Source organism: Ctenocephalides felis, unplaced genomic scaffold (assembly GCF_003426905.1).
Source record: "Ctenocephalides felis isolate EL2017-DRISC unplaced genomic scaffold, ASM342690v1 CF-g0.4_SCAFFOLD_03571, whole genome shotgun sequence".
In the NCBI taxonomy this organism is placed as follows: domain Eukaryota; kingdom Metazoa; phylum Arthropoda; class Insecta; order Siphonaptera; family Pulicidae; genus Ctenocephalides; species Ctenocephalides felis.
This window is the reverse complement of record NW_020539725.1, coordinates 16809345-16829402: the sequence shown is the minus strand read 5'-3', so window position 1 is coordinate 16829402 and position 20058 is coordinate 16809345. Positions and strand designations below refer to the sequence as shown.

At 26.6% G+C, this 20058-nt stretch overlaps 1 protein-coding gene across 1 annotated transcript; it reads right to left on the bottom strand.

The window, feature by feature from the left end:
• Positions 1–1570: 1570 nt before the first annotated feature.
• LOC113384402 (adenylate kinase isoenzyme 1-like) lies at positions 1571–12002 on the bottom strand. The gene is given in 7 exon segments (XM_026622113.1): positions 1571–1721; positions 3184–3294; positions 3296–3358; positions 3360–3391; positions 5697–5862; positions 6014–6142; positions 11933–12002. Coding segments are annotated over 7 exon segments (594 nt in total). The 5' UTR covers positions 11942–12002; the 3' UTR covers positions 1571–1637.
• Between the last annotated feature and the right edge of the window lie 8056 nt (positions 12003–20058).

Below are 20058 nucleotides of genomic sequence, written 5' to 3'. Positions count from 1 at the left end.
GTCAAAAGCTAATCAGCACGTCTCCTCATCACTAGGAATCGAATGTTTTTAGAACCATTGAAATCGGATAATCCGTACGCCCGAATACGTGCACAAAAATTGTATACATACATTTATACACACACATCTATTTTTCTCTGAGATATGCCAAAATGTTCAGAAACCTCTAAAACGTAAAGATATGCAAAAAATTTTCATTTTCGATTTTCGGCCCATTACTATAACTTACTCTACGGGAAGTTAATAATTGCAAATAGCAGATTAATTAAATTCAATTTAAACACACATGTTTTAAATATATTTTAATTAACCAAGCCTATTTAACTGGTCAGTGTTAGAATCAAAAATAATTTATATGTGATATAATTTGAAGTAAATAATTTCAGCATCATAAAAAATGAATTCTGAGAGGTTTTAATAAGATATATAAAGTTTTTTTCTGAAAACTAATTGATATATAATTATTTAATGATTTTTCAAATTTTCGAAAGATATCAGTTGGAAATCACGCGACTAGTTTTTAGTAAAAATCGGCCAAACGTTTCTTTGTAATTAATTGTTTAATTTTTTTTTGACAAATTTGTTGAAACCTTGTATAAAGAAAGAGTTAGTGGCTTTATTCGCTGACGTGGGTTTCCAAAATTTACCATGGAGTCCTTAGAATTCATATTAACTACTTTGGAAATTCTACTAATTTAAACAAACATCCATTAATGAAATAGATATACAAAAAGCGAATTTTTTATAAAATTACATTAAAGCTTGGAATATGGAACATTTTATTGTAACAAATTTAAAAGTTTCTAAATCTCGTTTATGCAGCATGTCTTAGGGTAAAATACCACTTATAATAGTCAAATCAATTTACATTGTATTTCAATTTCTACTAAAATGAACTGACCAAATTATCGAGCTAACTACTATTGATTTAATAGTGAAACAATGTGAAATTGATATAAATTTGTGGTACAAAATAGAAATTTATTCTATTGTAATTCAAGCACTTGCTAAACTTTATAATATAACCTATAGGTTATCTCTGACTACTAATGTAGTTTTTATTTTTTCTAGGAATCGCGTTGAAACTTTTTAATAGCTTTGTTGATTAAATGTCATAAAAAAGCCAATAAATCATAAATAAAAAAAATGTTATAAAAATTTTAAATTAATTAAATTATAATATCAGCGTATACTTACTGAAACTTAGGTTTACATAAAACTAAACATTTTTGACAGAAACTCCATATCGAATTTTAACGTTTTAATTTCGATTCAACTAGACTCTGAATTTTTTATAACATTTCTTAAATAAATAAATAACATATAAGATATAATTATTCGACAATTGCTTACTTATATTTACTATACGAATATTAATCTAATCATAAATCAACTTGATCAAATTGATGTAAAATTAAATAAATTCAAATATATAATATTTGTATCCATGGTACTTTGTTTCATTATTTTATCTTATTTAGATCATGTTGTGCAAAAGTTTGAACATTTTAAATATTTTGAACATAACATATGACATTGTATATATATTTATATTTAAATATATTTGGTATTTAATAGAGTATCCGACGGCTATATACAAAAGTAAAATTATCAGTAAAATATTCGGTTTGAAGATTTTACTTTTTGAAAGTGGCCAAAAGGTTGTCGATACATGCAACTACTTCCGCAAAGATCTCATCAACTGGCCTTTCGGCGTTTATCTGAAATGAGAAGTTTAATTTTTTAACATATGGAAGGAAAAATAATTATATATTTCTTATTTCTTTCTTACATAGTAATATATGCAATAATTACTAAAATTATTAAAAGTACCTATTATAATAGGTACAAACGTATTCATGGTAGGTTACCCACATTAGAAGTAGGTACCCACAGTGTCTTACTATTATACTTTGAGAAATATTTGAAACGTTTCAATTGAAAAAGATGAAATTAACAGAAGTTTTATATTTTTAAACTCTATAGAAAAATTTAATAATGATTAATGTGCTTAATTATTTGGATTGCTAATATAATTTGTCAAGTTTCTGAAAAATTATGATCTCTACCTACGTTTAGGGGGTACGGGATGAAAATTTAAACTCCAAAGAATAAAAATTAAAAAAAAAATACTTAATATAAATTAAGCATTTACTAAAAATTATAACTCAAAACACTTTGCGTTATAGGTGTGTATAATGATATCAACTCTCAGAGAGTGATATTGATTAAAAAAAATCCAACCAACTGAATTTCTATATATATACTTATATATATTATACTACTACTGATACTTTCATTAAGTAGGCACTTGAAACGGGAATTGTCATATGCTCTTATGAAAAGTAATTTTGATGATTCAACCTTATCTAATCATAAAATTCAGGAACTATGGTAATTCACAATACAATATTGAATACTCCAGATTATTTTATGATATGTCTAGACCACTCCTGTTTAATCACGTTTTGAGATTTAAAAAGAAAGTAGACACTTAGCTAATAAATAATCAAATAATTATTATATATGAATTTTAATCGGTTCGTCTGAGACTTCAGCAGAATATCAACAATCAACAGAATATCAACAATCAACATAAATATACAATATTATAATAGATTCTGTATTTTATGTTACGTACTTATAAAATTTATCCAAATTTATCGATAATTTAGGTTTTGGGTTATAATTTAACCCTTGTAGCTGTGGACTATATTAAACACTGATTTGTTTGTACATATTTCTCACTTATATCTTAGTAACAATCACTGATTTGTTACTGAGATATAAGTGAAGAAGATATATTTATTGGGTATTTATTATACATGACCTCCCCTCTATCAGGGGTAGCAACCATTCCGTGTAAAGCTTAACGCCCTGAAGGTTGCCACCTTCATGGTCAATATAATAAAACGAAAATAAGTCCGAACAGATTCTTTAAAACTTTGTAAAATAGATTTATAAAATTGATAACTCTTAGCTTACTTAAAATTAGATTTAGGCACCTTTGATTATAATATAAATAGTTTTATGACAATAAGGATTCATCCAGATGCTGTTTTAATAAAAAAACAATAATCTTAAACATAATATTATAATGAAATTATTATGTTCATTTTGTTAGGTAGAAATATTCTAACAATTTCGATACATTACAAAAATATGTAATAAATATTATCTTACCCTCTTCAGTCTGTCAGGGTATAGGGCCAAAACTTGGTCATTATTGGCATTGAAAGTATTCAAACGCAATTTGATGGTCTCTTCATTGTCATCAGCTCGGCCAGAAGTTTTTTGCACGTCCCAAAAGACGTTCGACCAATGTTTCAGGCTTACATTCGAAATATAAAAATTGTGTTTACAGGCGTCACTTGATTTTCGAAAGCCACACCTGGATAAAAGATAAATAGAAATTAAATTTAGAAACTAATGGGGCGCATGGCATCGTGCCATGAACGAAAGCGCGTAAGCGCCGCGTCGACGTCTAACGGATAAACATTGGTGCGGAACCCATAGGAATGTAAATAAAATTTATACGTATTGTTAAAATCTTTATAAAATATCTGATAATTTAATGTGCATATGTCTAATGATCATTTTGGACCGCCAAATGGCATTTTTTTTACTTTTTTTGCTGGATCTCCGAAACCGCTAGACCTGCCTTCATAAAAATTTGATCAGTTCTTCATCTTGTTAATACAAGTAAAATGTTTTTGAATTATTCAAAACGGACGCTCCGTTCTCTTAAAAACTGAGTTACCGTTTTTGGCACTTTTGTCCCCTATCTTCAGAACGGCTAGACCTGCCTTTGTCAAAAACTAATCAGCACGTCTCCTTATCAATGCGAATCGAATGTTTTTTGAATAATTCAAATCGCTTCATCAGTGTTCCCGAAATCGTCGACGAAAATTTGTATCCGCATACACACATACACGCACACACACACATACACAAACACACACACACATACATCCATTTGTTCTAAGGTATGCCAAAATGTTCAGAAGGTTTTAAAACGTAAAGATATATAAAAATTTTCATTTTCGATTTTTTTGCAATTACTATAACTTGCCCTACGGGAAGTTGACTAGAAATTACCAAAACATACTTCTATTTTGATTGACAAAAATAAGGACCATCGACTCAAAATTAGCAAGACCTTACACACAACTTGCTATAGTTCTTCAGAAGGTTTTTTCCGGTTTCTCGGAAGGTATATATGTTATAATAATATCAAAATGTTCATCATGAAAATTATTCAAAATTTTATGTTCTGACTTTTAATTTTTTGTTTCTTTATTTTTTTAACGTTAGCTTTATAATATTTTTTTCAATCATACTTGATCTTCATCCCTTATTATATCAAAATCATTATTGTTTGCTGTTATGACGACTGTCACAACAATACCCTGGCACAACCGTACCCCGTCTCCCCTACATATAATTATCACTAATTAATATATTTTACCACTAAATAGTAAGAGTTTCTATTTATTAGATATGTCAAAAAGATAAATAGAAATTAGAAATTAGAAATAATCAAAACATACTTCTACTTTTTGCGAAATAATTGACAAAAATAAGGACCATAGACTCAAAATTAACAAGACCTTTCACACAATTTGCTATAGTTGCTCAGAAGGTTCTATTTGTTATAATAATATCAAAATGTTAAAGCATCATGAAAATTATTATTATACTTTTAATTTCTTGTTTCTTTATTTTTTTAACGTTAATTTTATAAGATTTTTAACTTCCCGTAGGGGTAAGTTATAGTAATCGCAAAAAATCGAAAATGAAATTTTTTATATATCTTTACGTTTCAGAGGTTTCTGAATATTTTGGCATACCTAAGAAAAAATGGATGTTCGATTTGTATTGATAAGGAGACGTGCTGATTAGTTTTTGGGCGAAGGCAGGTCTAGCCGTTCCAAAGATATGGGGGAAAAAGTGCCAAAAACGGTAACTCAGTTTTTAAGAGAATGGAGCGTCCGATTTGAATAATTCAACGGTTTCGGAGATCTAGTAAAAAAAGTAAAAAAAAATGCCATCTGGCGGTCAAAAATGATTATTAGACATATGCACATCAAATTATGAGACATTTTATAGAGATTTTAACAATAAGTAAAAATTGTGTTTACATTCCTATGGGTTTCGTACCAACGCTTAGGGATCGTTCAAGTATTACGTAAGCACATTTATTACAATTATTTGCCCCCCCCCTCCCCTTTGTCAGCAAAAGTAAGCAAATTTCTTACCAAAAATAAGCAAAATAAGCAAATCAATAACCCCCCCCGCCCCCCTATAGTGCTTACGTAATACTTGAACGGCCCCTTATCTGTTAGACGGCGGCGCGGCGCTTACGCGCTTCGATATTTTGACTCCATGCAGTTAAAACAGTACGATTGCTTTGAAAAAAGTTCAGAATTTCCAAAATATTTCAAAAAACACTTTGCTTCAAAAAGTCTGTTTTTTTTTCAAAAAAAAGTAAATTGTCGTCAAAAATTTATAGTTTCTCAAAAATCTAATTTTTCGGAGTAATTTTTTTTCAAAACTGTTAATCTTTTAAAAAATAAATATCTTTTGGTACGGGAAGTCCCAGCAATTTGCCTTAAGACACGATGCCACGCGCCCCACTAGTTTCTTTACTTTTTTTAACGTTAACTTTATAAGGTTCTTTCTGAACAATTTTTAACCTTGATCTTTTTCACGAGGATATCCATCAATTAAAAATCCTTTAGATGTGGGCAAGGCCTTAGTCATAGCTTCTTTTAATAAGTCAAGTACTATGTCCATGGGTACTAGTTCTCCTCTCTCCATGATAGCCGTGAGGTTCTTGCCTCTATCTGACCCACTTTGAACCTAAAAAAAATATAAATCGATATCATAAAAAATGATTGAAAACATCGATTGCAATGTAGACAAAAAGTAAATTCTTTAATTTTTCAAGTAGATATTATTGAATTGTTTTTTTCAATATATATGCCTTATATGTAAAAAAATTGAGTATTACCTCAGCTCGGAGCAAATCACCAGTAGACAAGTGGGTGAATCCATATTTAGCAACAATTTTGTCACATTGGGTTCCTTTGCCCGATCCAGGTCCACCTAAAACCCAGATTACTGGCAGTTGCTTCAAGCTCTGTATTTATTAAAATACCAATTTAGATCTTAATATTTTTAATTATTTCAGTAATAATATTTAAAGTTTAAGATAAGTTCAAAAAAAAAATTGTGGTGTTTAAGAAGTAGTTTTGAGTGTTCAAGAGGACACTACTTCAACATTTTCTGGTAAAAATTTTATGTTGGCTTAACAAATTTTAATATAAATAATTAATGCACAAAAACATATTGTAAATAAATATCATATATATAGTAATATATAAAACGCACAATTTGCTCTTTTATGCCTTAGATATATTTATTTTGAAATTTCAACTGTTAATAATATGCTTTTTAAAATGCGTAGTGAACGTATATATGTATGATATGTGTTTTTCTGTAAGAGGAAATATATTTTGGCACCAATACTTAATAATTTTTCATTTTAGTGCAAGATTTTAGATAATGCTTTAGAAACAATACCTAGAATTTGAAATAAACACGAGTTGCAAACCTGTGAGCCGCGATCCCTTAGGGTGGCGCGGATCTGTTGCAAGTGGGGCAAAATACAAATTTAGAAATTAATATAAAAAAAATATTCAATTTTATTCTGCAATCTGTAATATATTATTACATTAAGTATGTGGTAAAAAAATAAAATCTTATAAAAAATGAACAAAAAAATTATTCTTTTACATAATACTTTATTTGAAGTCTGAAAATATCAATTGATTATTTATGAAATTGTTGAAAAAATTAATGGGACCGCAACTATTTTTTTATTAGAATGGGGATAGGTGAAAAAAAGGTTAGATATTTATATAAAGACATTTGTTTTCAAATATGCAAATATTAATAAAATATATATGTCACATTTCATATATATAATAATTTCATATATACATAATGCATATAACGTTATTACAATATAAAAAGTAGATAGTGAGCAAAATAAACAAAAGATGAAAACATGAAATATGTCAATTGCAATTAGTATATGTACTTTTATTAAGAATTAATCTTACTATGCTATGGGCTGGCCGCACACAATAAATTTGTATATCCATTTATGTTCATAATAACAAAAATTTAGAAATTATGGTTACTTATAAAATTATTGAAAATATTATAAAAAATTCAAATTTTGAACGTATGGTATGTATTACTTAAATTTTGTATAACAACAGTTAATTTATAAATATATGTAGGCAAATATTGTTATATATATAGACATATGTATACATACATATATAGAGATGTATATTTTAGATTATATCGATTTTTAAATCGAGAAAAATCTTATCTTATTATTTTTGATTAGAAATAATAATAAAGAGTACTATATTTTTCTATGATTTCTAAAAGAATTCATTCATTTTAAAAAAATTAAGTGTTAAATTATTTCAAACGATTTGTTCGAAAAAACACTTTATTGTTGTATATGTGTCCGACAAGAATGTATGTATTAAATTTCAAAGAGATTTATATATATATATATATATATATATATATATATATACATATGCCTAACATTGTGATTGTGACTAGATTTTATTACCGATCATCGTATTATTTTAAGAAGTAAGATAATTATGTAATTGTTTTTCTTGGCTAAACTCATCGAATTTCATAAGAAGAATAAAAATAACTATGCCCAAAATAGAGTTGTTAAAATAATTTACCGATACTAAAAGTTTTCAACTTACTATAATTTACAATAATTTATTTTAGTGAAACCTATTTTTAAAATCCAATTTGTAATGCGTTCGTCATAATTTAATATCATAATAATAGACTATGTTCTTACATTATTATCGTTTCTGTCGTATATAACTGATATAAATCATTACCGATAAATAATAAATTGGTAAGAGATAAAAATTTATATTGTAGATGAAAATAGAACAACATGAAAATTAAATTGATATTATAAATTCTACTTAAATTAGCTGTAACACTCATGCAAAAATAAAAAGAAATAAATAGGGGAGACTTGGTACGGTTCTACCACTTTTTTCAGACATAATTTGGTTAATTTAAATGACCAGTAATTAAATTACCAGTAATTAAACTGAAATGGTAATTTGTACATTTGTCTACGTGGAAATACTGTAATACTGTCCTTAAATACGATGAAGTCATAAAATCAAATTATACAAGAAAAAGGCGAGTGTCACAACTGCCACCAACCCAGGGATGGTTGTGACAGGCATAAAAATAGGTTAAAAAACAATAGCTATAAACACCAAAATGGTTTATAACTACTTTTATTTTCAGAAATATGTAACACAACATAATCATTTAAACAAAGCTTATGAAGAAAATATAACAAAACAAATGTTTTTAAACAAAGTAGAAAATAATTCTTTGTGATTTTTTATCTTATATTGAATTCTACTTTTCTTTGTCTTTCGCATTTTGTCTTACAATTAGCCAAGTTAGATTTGTCGAAACAGATTTTATCTGTTTAAACTTCGCCCGAAAAGGACAACATGTCACAGCCGTACCCTACGCACACTTTCGAAGACAAATCATCATTATGGCTGAGCTAAATTATCTAAGTAAAAACTAATTGCTAGTAAATAATCACTAATGCTCAACTTACAGTAAAATAACAAACAAAGTGATCTATTTGTGTAAATTGAGAATAATTCTTAAAAAAATTAACTTTGGACTCTTAAAAAAGCAATGCAGTCCATAGATTACATTAATGTAAAGCACTTGTTCAAACAATCATACTTGACATAATTGTAAAACAATAATGGAAACTTGTTCGAACAATCATACGTCATCTTCATCCTTTTGGACCCTATCTCAAAATCAGTATAGTTTAGCTGTTATGACGACTGTCACTACCGTGGCACAACCGTACCCTGTGTCTCCTTATTTATTAATTAATATATTTTTTTGCTAAATAGTAAGAAGTTTCCAGTTATTAGAGATGTAATAATTATAGTGATTAAAATAAAACATCTCAGTAGTAAATATATTTACTAGTTCGTTCAATAATAAAATTATTATTTTTATTAATAAAATTATATTCAGTTGTGTTTAAATTATGATTTTTTTTATATTTTGTATATATTGAGTCAAATATAATGTTAAATAATATTTACGATCAGAAAAAATCCTATTCCTTTTCATTAATTATTTATTATTATTATTATTTATTTATTATTTTATTATTTAAATTTCTCATTGAGTATAAGAATAGTTTAATATTATTTATAAAAATTTGGATTTTTTTTTTAAATTTTAATTATTTTTGTGTGCAAATGAATAATATTATGAGATATAATAAACTATTATATATTCTTACATAAAACTTATCTCACTTCAAAAATATAATTCACCACCAGCGCCAATTTGACCTTATTATTCTTAAACATACTCAAAAAGAAGTCTCCTATCATTTCAAAATCGATTAAAATATTCTAAAGGCAATTAATTAGAAAGAAATCTCGTTAAAAACTGATTAGGATTATAAATTACGTTTGCCAAATTTCAATTTATGTCCTTGGCAATTATTGAATCACGCTTTAATATATTTGTGGGTCATGTGATTCATAAAATTGGCAATTTACAAGTACAGTTTAAAATATTTTTAGGTGATATCCATAATTATATAAAATCTTAACGATAATTTTAGCCAACTTCGATAATTATACTAAGAAGGTAAAATGTGAAAATTAACTGTTAAGTAAATGATTGTTAAATAAATCTGAATTTTCATTGTCAGTGTTATCGCCACAAACCATTGATAAATCAAATCCAAAAATATATTCTCTAGATAGTTCATTACAAAACAGTTGAAATGTTTTTGTTATTGATAATATAATGAATATTGTTGATTAATTTCAAGTAAAATTTTGTCTAAATTTTAAACCGATATGTAACAAATAATAATAGTTAATCAAAAGCTCTACGAAAAAGTTCGCACTGATTTAGAATAATTATTCTAATTAAAATAAATTACCCAAAATTAGTGTTATAAAAGTAATGCATATAAATTACATAGGACACTTTTAGTTTAATATGAGACCAACAAAACTTAAACTTTAAAATATTAGAATATATTATAGAATCTACTATCAATAAATTTGGGACTCATAATAGGCTTTACAAAAATCAACTATTACAACTACCAATTCTAATCGTAGCTATGACTTTACAGTTTTTTACTAAAATTTGTAGAGAACGTTTTTTTGTGATTTTAATGTTATACAAGTTTTGCTTTCATATATAGTATTGTGTATATATTTAAAAATTTCAAATTTTATTTACAAAAACGTAACTAAATTATACAAAAACATCATTATATTATTTTTATAACTTATATATAGATATTAACGTATAAAGACATGTCGTGACTTGGTTATGGTATTCAAACTATATAATTACTTCAATTTTCTGCATTTAAGTTTTTTAACATATATATTTCATGTTAAAAATTTAACATTGAAGTATATTTAATTCGTAGTTTTAGTCAACGTTCTGAACTCAACTTTGTTTATTAAAAAAAGTTTGTTATATTTATACATCACACATTGACCTCCACATAATATATAATATATTCATTCTAATTAGCAGTACTACTATTTAGTTGTTTATTTATATTTTTATTTATTTTTATTGTGTTTAGTTTATTAGTTATGTCTTTTTTATTTGTTGTTATAATTCACAATTTATACTCATTTACCTTATATGTACCTTATATGTATCTTATACTCATTTATTTTATTTTTAAGTTTACTCTATATAATCACAAAAATTAAATTCAATATATCAAAATTGAAAAGGCTTACTACTGGGTAAGCTTTTAGACCTAATATTTAATATTTTATATATCATCAAAATTGCTGAATGTCTTCCTTTTTGTTAAGACAGATTGTAATTCAATAAAGAGATAAAAAAAATATTTATACATCACATATTTAATTTAAAAAAATTATATATTGACTTTTTTATATTTTGTGGCTATTTGCATTAAAAATATCTTGTAATCGTAAGTGTATTGTCGTATTTATTTGTTTCTAAAATAATTGTGCAAGTTATAGCATTTAATACCTAATATGTACTTTATATAAGCAAGTATTAATGTTCTACTTTCAAAGAATATATATTTTGTATAGAATTAAATATTGGTATTTTAATAAAATGAATTATAAACCCTAAGCTTATTAAGTTCTTGGTTTTCTGTAAAATGTATCTAAACACATTGTATATTAGTTATATATTATATCATCAACTAAGTTGTAATTAAATATAATATTAAATTAAATATAATATAAATTATCTGAACGAATTTACTGATAAAATTTATTTCTCCGAACAAATATGTATCATTATATATTATGTATTATTACATTTAATATATGTATTGTAGATATACATATATCTACCAAAAGTTCCAAAATTATTTTGTTTTGACACCCATTATAAATTTATATGAATAAATTAACAATATTTTGTGACTATTATATACACAAATATATATATATATTATATATATATATATTGTATATATATATATATATATATATATATATATATATGTATATATTGAAAATCAAACAGTTATAGCACGTGTGTATGTTTATATAATTATTACAATAACAAGAATAATTTAGAGAGCATTAGCACTATATAATTACCCACCAAGCACATAAAACTACATGAAAACAACAGTAATAAAACGAAAAGGAAATCATAGAAAGCGGCAATCGCGATTTTTGCACAAAACTCAGCAAGAAAATCGAATCGAATGGTGCTGTGTGTTCATCCATGTTTACGTGAATTTTAATTTAGAAATCGTTTTCAATAAATTTACCTCAGACATGGCGGCACTGGCTGGCACTTAATACGACTGATGAAAATATTCGTCCTCGCGATTACAGAATACTACACCGCTGAAACATATTGACCATTGCGCATGTATACAAATTCTATTTGAGCGAGGCAGAGGCAGAAAACTGAAATATTAAAATGATATGATATCAGTTATTTTGTATCATTATAGAATGTAGATGAACAAGATTAGAGATGACATACCTGAATGAAAATAGACATTGTTCCTGGAGATTCCTTCTATTCAGCAATCATCAATCATCAATGAATCACTTGTATATTTTTTTACACCTAATTTTTTACAGCAATCAGACTATTATATGCTCTATAAGCTATACTGAACACTGTTTATTACTAAGACGATGTTGTTTTTAACAGGCAATCTATTGATCGTCCTTACTCTATCAGAAATCACAGTTTTTATTTTTTATTCTGAACGCTATTAGAAGACAATACCCCAGTCGTCATTCTAGTTGGGATATTGCAGCAACGCCGGTCTAACAATAAGACTATTATCACTTGAAAACATATTATCTTCTACATATATATATATAAAAATAAGTCGGGTTTTCCTTCCTGACGATATAACTCCAGAACGCACGAACCGATTTCGACAATTTTGCATTTTGCAGAAAATTAGTGGTGCATGGCATCGTGCCTTAATGCTAATTGCTTGAACTTCACACACCGTAATTAAAAATTCGAGTAATAACATTGGTGAGAATTATCAGAATTATGTTTGGTTAAGTCAACGAGCAATTCTTGCTGCAAAGAATAATGATGTACACGCACTGAATTCCACCATTCAATCAAAAATTGCTGGCGATTTGGTGACATACCAATGATTCCGATTAGTTTTCCGTTTGATTTCAAACGATTGCAATTTCCAGTTCGCCTTGCGTTCGCAATAACAAGTCGCAAGGCCAATCGCTTAGTGTTTGCGGGATAAATTTCAAATAGATTATTTAGAAAATCGTTTTTCACATGGACAGTTATACGTTGCCTGTTCACGAATTGGGAAACCATCCGCTTTGTTTGTGTTAACGCCAGACCAAAAAACAAAAAATGTGGTTTACCAAATAGCACTTCAATGAAACGGATAATTTGCGGATTCACTTCCATTTGCTTAGAGAAGTTCAACTAAAAAACACTTTATTTTTGTAATCGAAATAAATTCATTTATGTTGTGTAATAAAATCATATTTTACCTTTTCAAATATAAAACCAACAAAATTTCTTCATCTTTCTCACGAAACCATCTAGTGGCAAAACGGAGTTCGTCGGGTTTGCTAGTTATTTGTAATTACAAGTGAAAACTGTTGTTACTACTGTTTGACAACAGACTGCTTGAAGTGGGTATCGAACGCGGGACCTCTGAATTAAGTCCCGTCGCTAACTAGATGTGAGTGATAGGTGCTTTGCATCAAAACAAGTTACACGAACTTCCCGATATCTGTGTAAATAATCGACTTAACCAATAAGGGATAGAAAAATCGATTTATGATTGATTTAAATGTATAATAAGTAGTTGTAGCACGTAATGTAAGAAGCTATTGCACATTATTCAATTTTATGCATATTTGCCAAATTTTAGTTATTTCGACAAATATTTTAAATATTATATATTATTGAACAGAAAGTGAACGTATGCTGGTTATTGGGGACCCCAATACATACACGCCTCATACTCTGGAAGCGTTGGTCATTATTCAAAACTTTGACGAATTTCTAAACCACTTGCCGCAGGCCTATAATATTCTCTTAGAATAAACTTTATCATCATAAAACGTTTCATCAAAATCACAAAAAATCAACAATTAATGGCCTGGCCATTAAACTAACTGAAACTGACTGAAGACTAATTCATCTAAAATCCCAACTGACATTTTTCGGACACTATTTAAATTTTGAAAATCGCGTTCAAAATTTTTGAGTAAAAGGTAGACGAAAACTTGTGTACTTATCTGTCTAATAATGGTCTAATCTGCCAGTTTTTAATTTATTGAAATCGATGTAGCGGTTTTAGAGAGAACGTCGACAAAAAGCAAGTTTTGGCTTACATAAATACTGTATCCGATTTCTATTCTAAACGATTCAGAATTACTTGAAACGTAAAGAATACATAAAAATAGCTCGACGGATTTTCTGGCAAAAACATGAACTGCTTTCTGAAAGTTAATCACCATATTATATTTGATTACGTACTCTAGTTACACGCGAATACTATTCCCAATATATTACTAATTAAAAACAACGCCCAATTTTAATAATGTTATATAAACATGTTTAATTAAAGCTTTTCGAGTGTTGTAACAATGACGTCTGAATTAATGTATAATGAAAAATTATAAACTTCGTTTGTGTAACTTTTTGTTGCACAAAATAAACATAGTTGTAATATTTTGACGACTTTAGGTTCATACATTGACTTTATTGATTTTGAAAATCCAAAATTTATTAATAAAATCAAAACATACAAATTTGTCTTTTCTTCTTTTGTATTTTGTATAACTTCTTGTCAAAATCGCATCTTATGTAAAAGTACCAAGATAGATACGAAACTTGTACAATTAAGTTTATTCAATTTTAAACTAAAAAGTGGCATGTATTTTTGCATAAAAAGATAATAATTATGTCTAAACTTTCTATAAAAAATTATTTACTAAAAGTAAAAGAGCGAGCAACCATTTTCTTAGCTTTTCATTTTAAATTAATTCATTTTCATAACTTACATACCGTGAACACAATTTTAAACAAAACTTGCATGCTCAACAACCATCACAATAGAAATGTATATGATAACATGAAATGAATATATAAACTTATGTCAACATTATCAATTCAATTACCGCAAACACAAATTAATACAAAATTTACAAAATATATCAAACATCAACGGAAACATAACAGGAACCAGTAGATAAAATTAAAATATTTATAATTTTGATAATTTTGTTTTACTGCGACAAAAGGTTGCCAGTCTCAGAATAGAGCAAACCCACTACATAGAAATAATGCGGAAAGCTGAGCAGTTGAGTACAACACATTTATAAAATTCAATCAGGAAACTTTGCACGTCCGTGCTATTATTTCTGAAATGTAGTATGATCATTTTTAATGGAAGTTACATCAAATAATTCAATTCATAATAGATTACTTATTCGAAACAATGCAACTATAATTTTATATTCTAGATCTATACTATACGCATATATCAGTAAACGTCAGAAATAGAATTTGTAATTATTTTATAATTTATTATTCGAAAATTCGGAAGGGTTTTCGTTATTATCTTTTTTAAGAAAGCAATACTAGACATGCCACTATATTTTTTATCACACTATTTTTTATACATTATTAGAAAATTTGGAAAAAAATCGCTATTATTTTTTATACAATTACTAGTCACAATAATATTTATTGTTAGTTATTGTTCATAACATTGTTGAAAACTAAGTACCTTAAAGATGCCAAAAATATTTCATTCCAATGTATATCTGAAAAACTTGAAACGTAATCAATAAGTCAAAAGACCAAAAATGACTTGGATTGGATTATACCATGTTTTCTATAGAAAATGAATAAAATTTCCAGTTCGATTGTATTGATAAAATGTAGACAAACTAATGGTGTTTCTAGCATTCAAACAACACATCCTTATACACTTAAAGTATTCATTTTTTTTTAATCTCTAGAAAATGTTTGGAATATACCTTACTTAGCAAAACAACGTTTGCCGGGTCAGCTATCAATAATATAAAAATACTGCATAACATTAATATAAAAAAATTAATTAAAAAAGTTTTGCTTTAATAAATCTGATCTTGAAAATTGATCTTAAAAAGTTCCCAATGTTCGAATAGACTATAATGTTCGAATATAAAGCCTGTATAAAACAAACGCACTGTAATTATTTAAATGAGTTAAAAATTACCATAGACTATTATCATTCGGGGTGAAAAATATTGCCAAACATAATTTACACCCCTATAATATTTGTGTTTTAATAAATATTTTGTATTTTGTACAGTACTTGGTTCTACACATAGAGTGATATCCAAAAATTCTAATTTGAAACACGTAGTATTTTTCAAAGTTGAAGTACTTTTTAAAGGCAATACGTTTGTCATAATGTTTTAAAAATGAAAGAAAATTGAGAAGGATTTTCTAGTACCACCAATAATTACATATCTTGTATGTCACCCAAACATCGATAATAATAATTTAAATAAAATCTAGCTCTATAATATATGCTACCATTGGCTTCATTATTAGAGATTATTTCTCATTGCAAATAATATATTTAATAGTGTAAAATATACGAGCCAGAATGTCGTTATCAGCTTCGTTTGTAGCTATTCAAGAAATGTATATAATGAGAATTTTACAAAACTTGGACAATTTTAACTTTATGGATTAAACATTATTTTTAACGATTGTACTTCCAGATTTTTTATCATCTTGAAAATCTAAAATTCCCTAATCAAACCGCAACGTACTAAATCTAAAAAAGTCTATTTTTTGCTGTCTCTTCGTTTATGCCTAATGGTTCGATGTTGATGATTACATATATTAACTAACTTAAATTTTGTATAACTTCTTTGTTATGTAAAAGTACCAAGATAGGTACGAAACTTGTACAATTAAGTTTATTCAATTTTAAGGTATTCAAGAAATGTATATAATGAGAATTTTACAAAATTTGGACAATTTTAACTTTATGAATTAAACATTATTTTTAACGATTGTACTTAAAATTCCCTAATCAAACCGCAACGTACTGAATCTAAAAAAGTCTATTTTTTGCTGACTCTTCCTTCCTGGTAGTAAAAGAATGAACAATGTTGTAGTTATATAAATGTTAAATCAATGATATTATTTTTTGCAATTATCTTAGTATAAGTACAGAAATAATAAAAATCATGCTAAAATTGTTATTTTTCGTCTACATATTTACGTGCTTGCAACGTTGAATCAAATGATAATTTTCGCAAGGGGTTGCGCAAGCGTGTTTTCTTCAACGACAGTATGAGAAAACACATATTTCTCGAAGGCAAGGTCAAGTGCTCACATTAAGGATTTGGGACGCTCGCTAATATCACTGATCTTTTATTAGAATGACAAAAACTTTATTTTTATTTAGATGCTTCTTGTTCTTGTTTGTTGCGTGCAGTAAAATGGCTCAAATTATGTGAAAAATACAGTAAAGCAACAGCCTAATTTTAAATAAATAACTATTTATCATACATACCTACAAATCATTATAGATATACACACTATTACAACATAAAAAGAAATATTAACAGGACTTCTCCGTGGTATAGTGTTTATAGAGAGCTTTGTAGGATTTGAATAAAAAGTTTCAATACCTAGGACTGCTTGATATCAAGCAGTAGTAACATCTAGAGAAAACAATATGAAAATAACCCGTATACTCGTCATTGATACATCAATAAAAATATAATCATTATTATAGAAACTTTAATAAACATTTCATCACATAGAGATAGGACAACCGTTTGGGTTTCCATATAAAAAGCCACGTCATTACAACTCGTTAAATTTTGATTGCTGTTCAATACATAAAAAATATTATTATAGACAAAATAAACAAATTGCCAAAACTTCCCGTACTGTAATAAAATATAGAGAAATTTTAAATGTTTTTAGCCTGAATCACTTGCCTGAATTATTTGAACAAGCAAAATATTTCTTGAATTAGATGATCCATTCTCTTTATAACTGTTATTTTTTGCTTATTTTCCGCAACTCCAAACGGCTGGAACTGCCTTTGCAGAAAACTAATCAGAAAGTCTTCACGTCAATACAAACCGAATATTTCCATTTTCTGCAATTTTTGTTCCGTATCTCCAAAACGGCTGGATCCGTTTTTTTTTAAGGTATGCCAAATTGTTCAGAAACCTCTGAACTGGAATACAAAAAAATTCATTTTAGATATTTACACGATTGCTATAACTTGCCCTGCGGAAAGTTAAAAATTAATTATTTATAAACGCGGTTATATTAAAAGCATATTTATTTGCCACATGTATACTACAAATAAATATCAATTTTTATATAATATATTTTTGACTTATAATTAACAGATTGCTACCCTTTATTATTATAGTTTTATAACAAATAACTTGTTACGCAAATTTTCAATTGAAAAATTTAAAGGCACATTTTGATTGCATTAATTTAACTTCTATAACAAATTTATCAGATCCCCAATATGAGATAATTTGTCCAAATTTGGAAGATATATTTTATATTAAAAACTTTAATAGAAACCTAAACTTTAATGTAATTTGATATATTAAAATTTTCAGCAATCAATCCACGAATGGAGTAAGAAAATCCACGAATGGAGATAGTTAAATTTAATCAAGAAAATCTTGATAGAAAATATAAATTTACTATTTTATATCAAGTATTCATAGAAAAAAGTGTATTTCTAGTAACCGTAGTTAAAATCCGAAAGGCACATTTATAAGCACATTCATTAAAAAAATTAAAATTTATAATATAGTTGATCAAAATAGATAAATATTGTTTACATAACTAAATTTGAAAGTTGAATGCCAGCGCCATCAATAAAAATTTCTTAAATATCACAACATAATCATTTAAAATGAAATTTATAAAATATTAATTGCTATAGATCATGATTTGAATGCAAATCTTGATAAATTAAAAGCTACATGTATCAAGTATAGTAAAAAATACAATAATGTTATTTAAATTGCACATATAAAAATAAATTATATATATATATATATATATATATATATATATATATATGTATATATATAATGACAATTATCAGTACTTTCGCTAAATGTTACCGTTGGCACAAGATTTCCTAATAAAATAATTAACAATCATTTACTCCCAATTTATAACTAAAAACTTATCATTAACTACGTATTATATTGTCACATTTAAAATAAAGAATTTTGTAGACGAATAAAATATTATATCGAACTCATCTTTTGAGTGATATTATCTTTTTTTTATTAAATTAATATTGCAAAATTATATATAATTGATAAGAACATCATGAAGTCAGAAACCCAAAGCCTTTTAAATAGTTATTCTTTTGGTTATTTTGCACAATCTGCTGTATTATCCAAAATGCTAAAATTAATTTTTGAGATAGATTCCAAACTAATTTTTTTATATGTGAAATCTATCTGAAATACTTGTAAAATAAAATAAAAAATTGAAATGCAACTTTAGTTCGATGATAAATATTGTGGGTCGAATTTCAGTTAATTCCTTAAATTGTAATTGCACGCAAATATCAATTATAGTTATAAAATATATAGTTATAGTGGTATTTCGAACAATTTATACACACACACACATATATAAAGAGATGGTAAATATTATAATGAAATTGTTCTTGGGCGTCCATCCAATAATTGAAACTATTTTATTGAAGTAAAATGTTTTATTGCCAAACGTTTCAGGTCCTGATTTGATTCATCTTTAGTGCATACAAATAATTTTAAAGAAAAAACAAAAAACACGGAAATTATAATGCACCAATTACTATAACAAGTTATAAAGCATGACTTTTAATAACTATTAAATTAAAATAAATATTAAATTAAAATTAAATTAAATTAAAATAAAATAGATGAAAAAGATTTTAAAAATTGACTTCGCATCGAGACATGTTATATGCTTGGAGAAATTTTAACGAGTCAACTCGTTATTTTTTTTATGAAATTTCACAATTGCATATCTAAAAAATCAATCTGAATCATTCCCGTAATTCGAAATCATCATCAAAAAATACAAGTTTCTAATAATCAATGAAGTGACAATTAAAACTTTCAATGAGAAACAAATAAAAATCATTTTTTTCAGAAAGAATAAATATATCCACAATATTTTCGCATCGGTTGCTATATATTTTACATTATGTTATATACTTTTAGGCAAAAAATGATAGAAGTATCAAACAATAATAATTATTTACAGAAACAGATAATTATTTACTGAAAAAAGAAGCAGTGTTAATAGTTTACTAATCAAAAAATGAAATAAAATCATATATATTCAATTTTTCCTTATAAAAACTTTGGGATTCCACCTCCT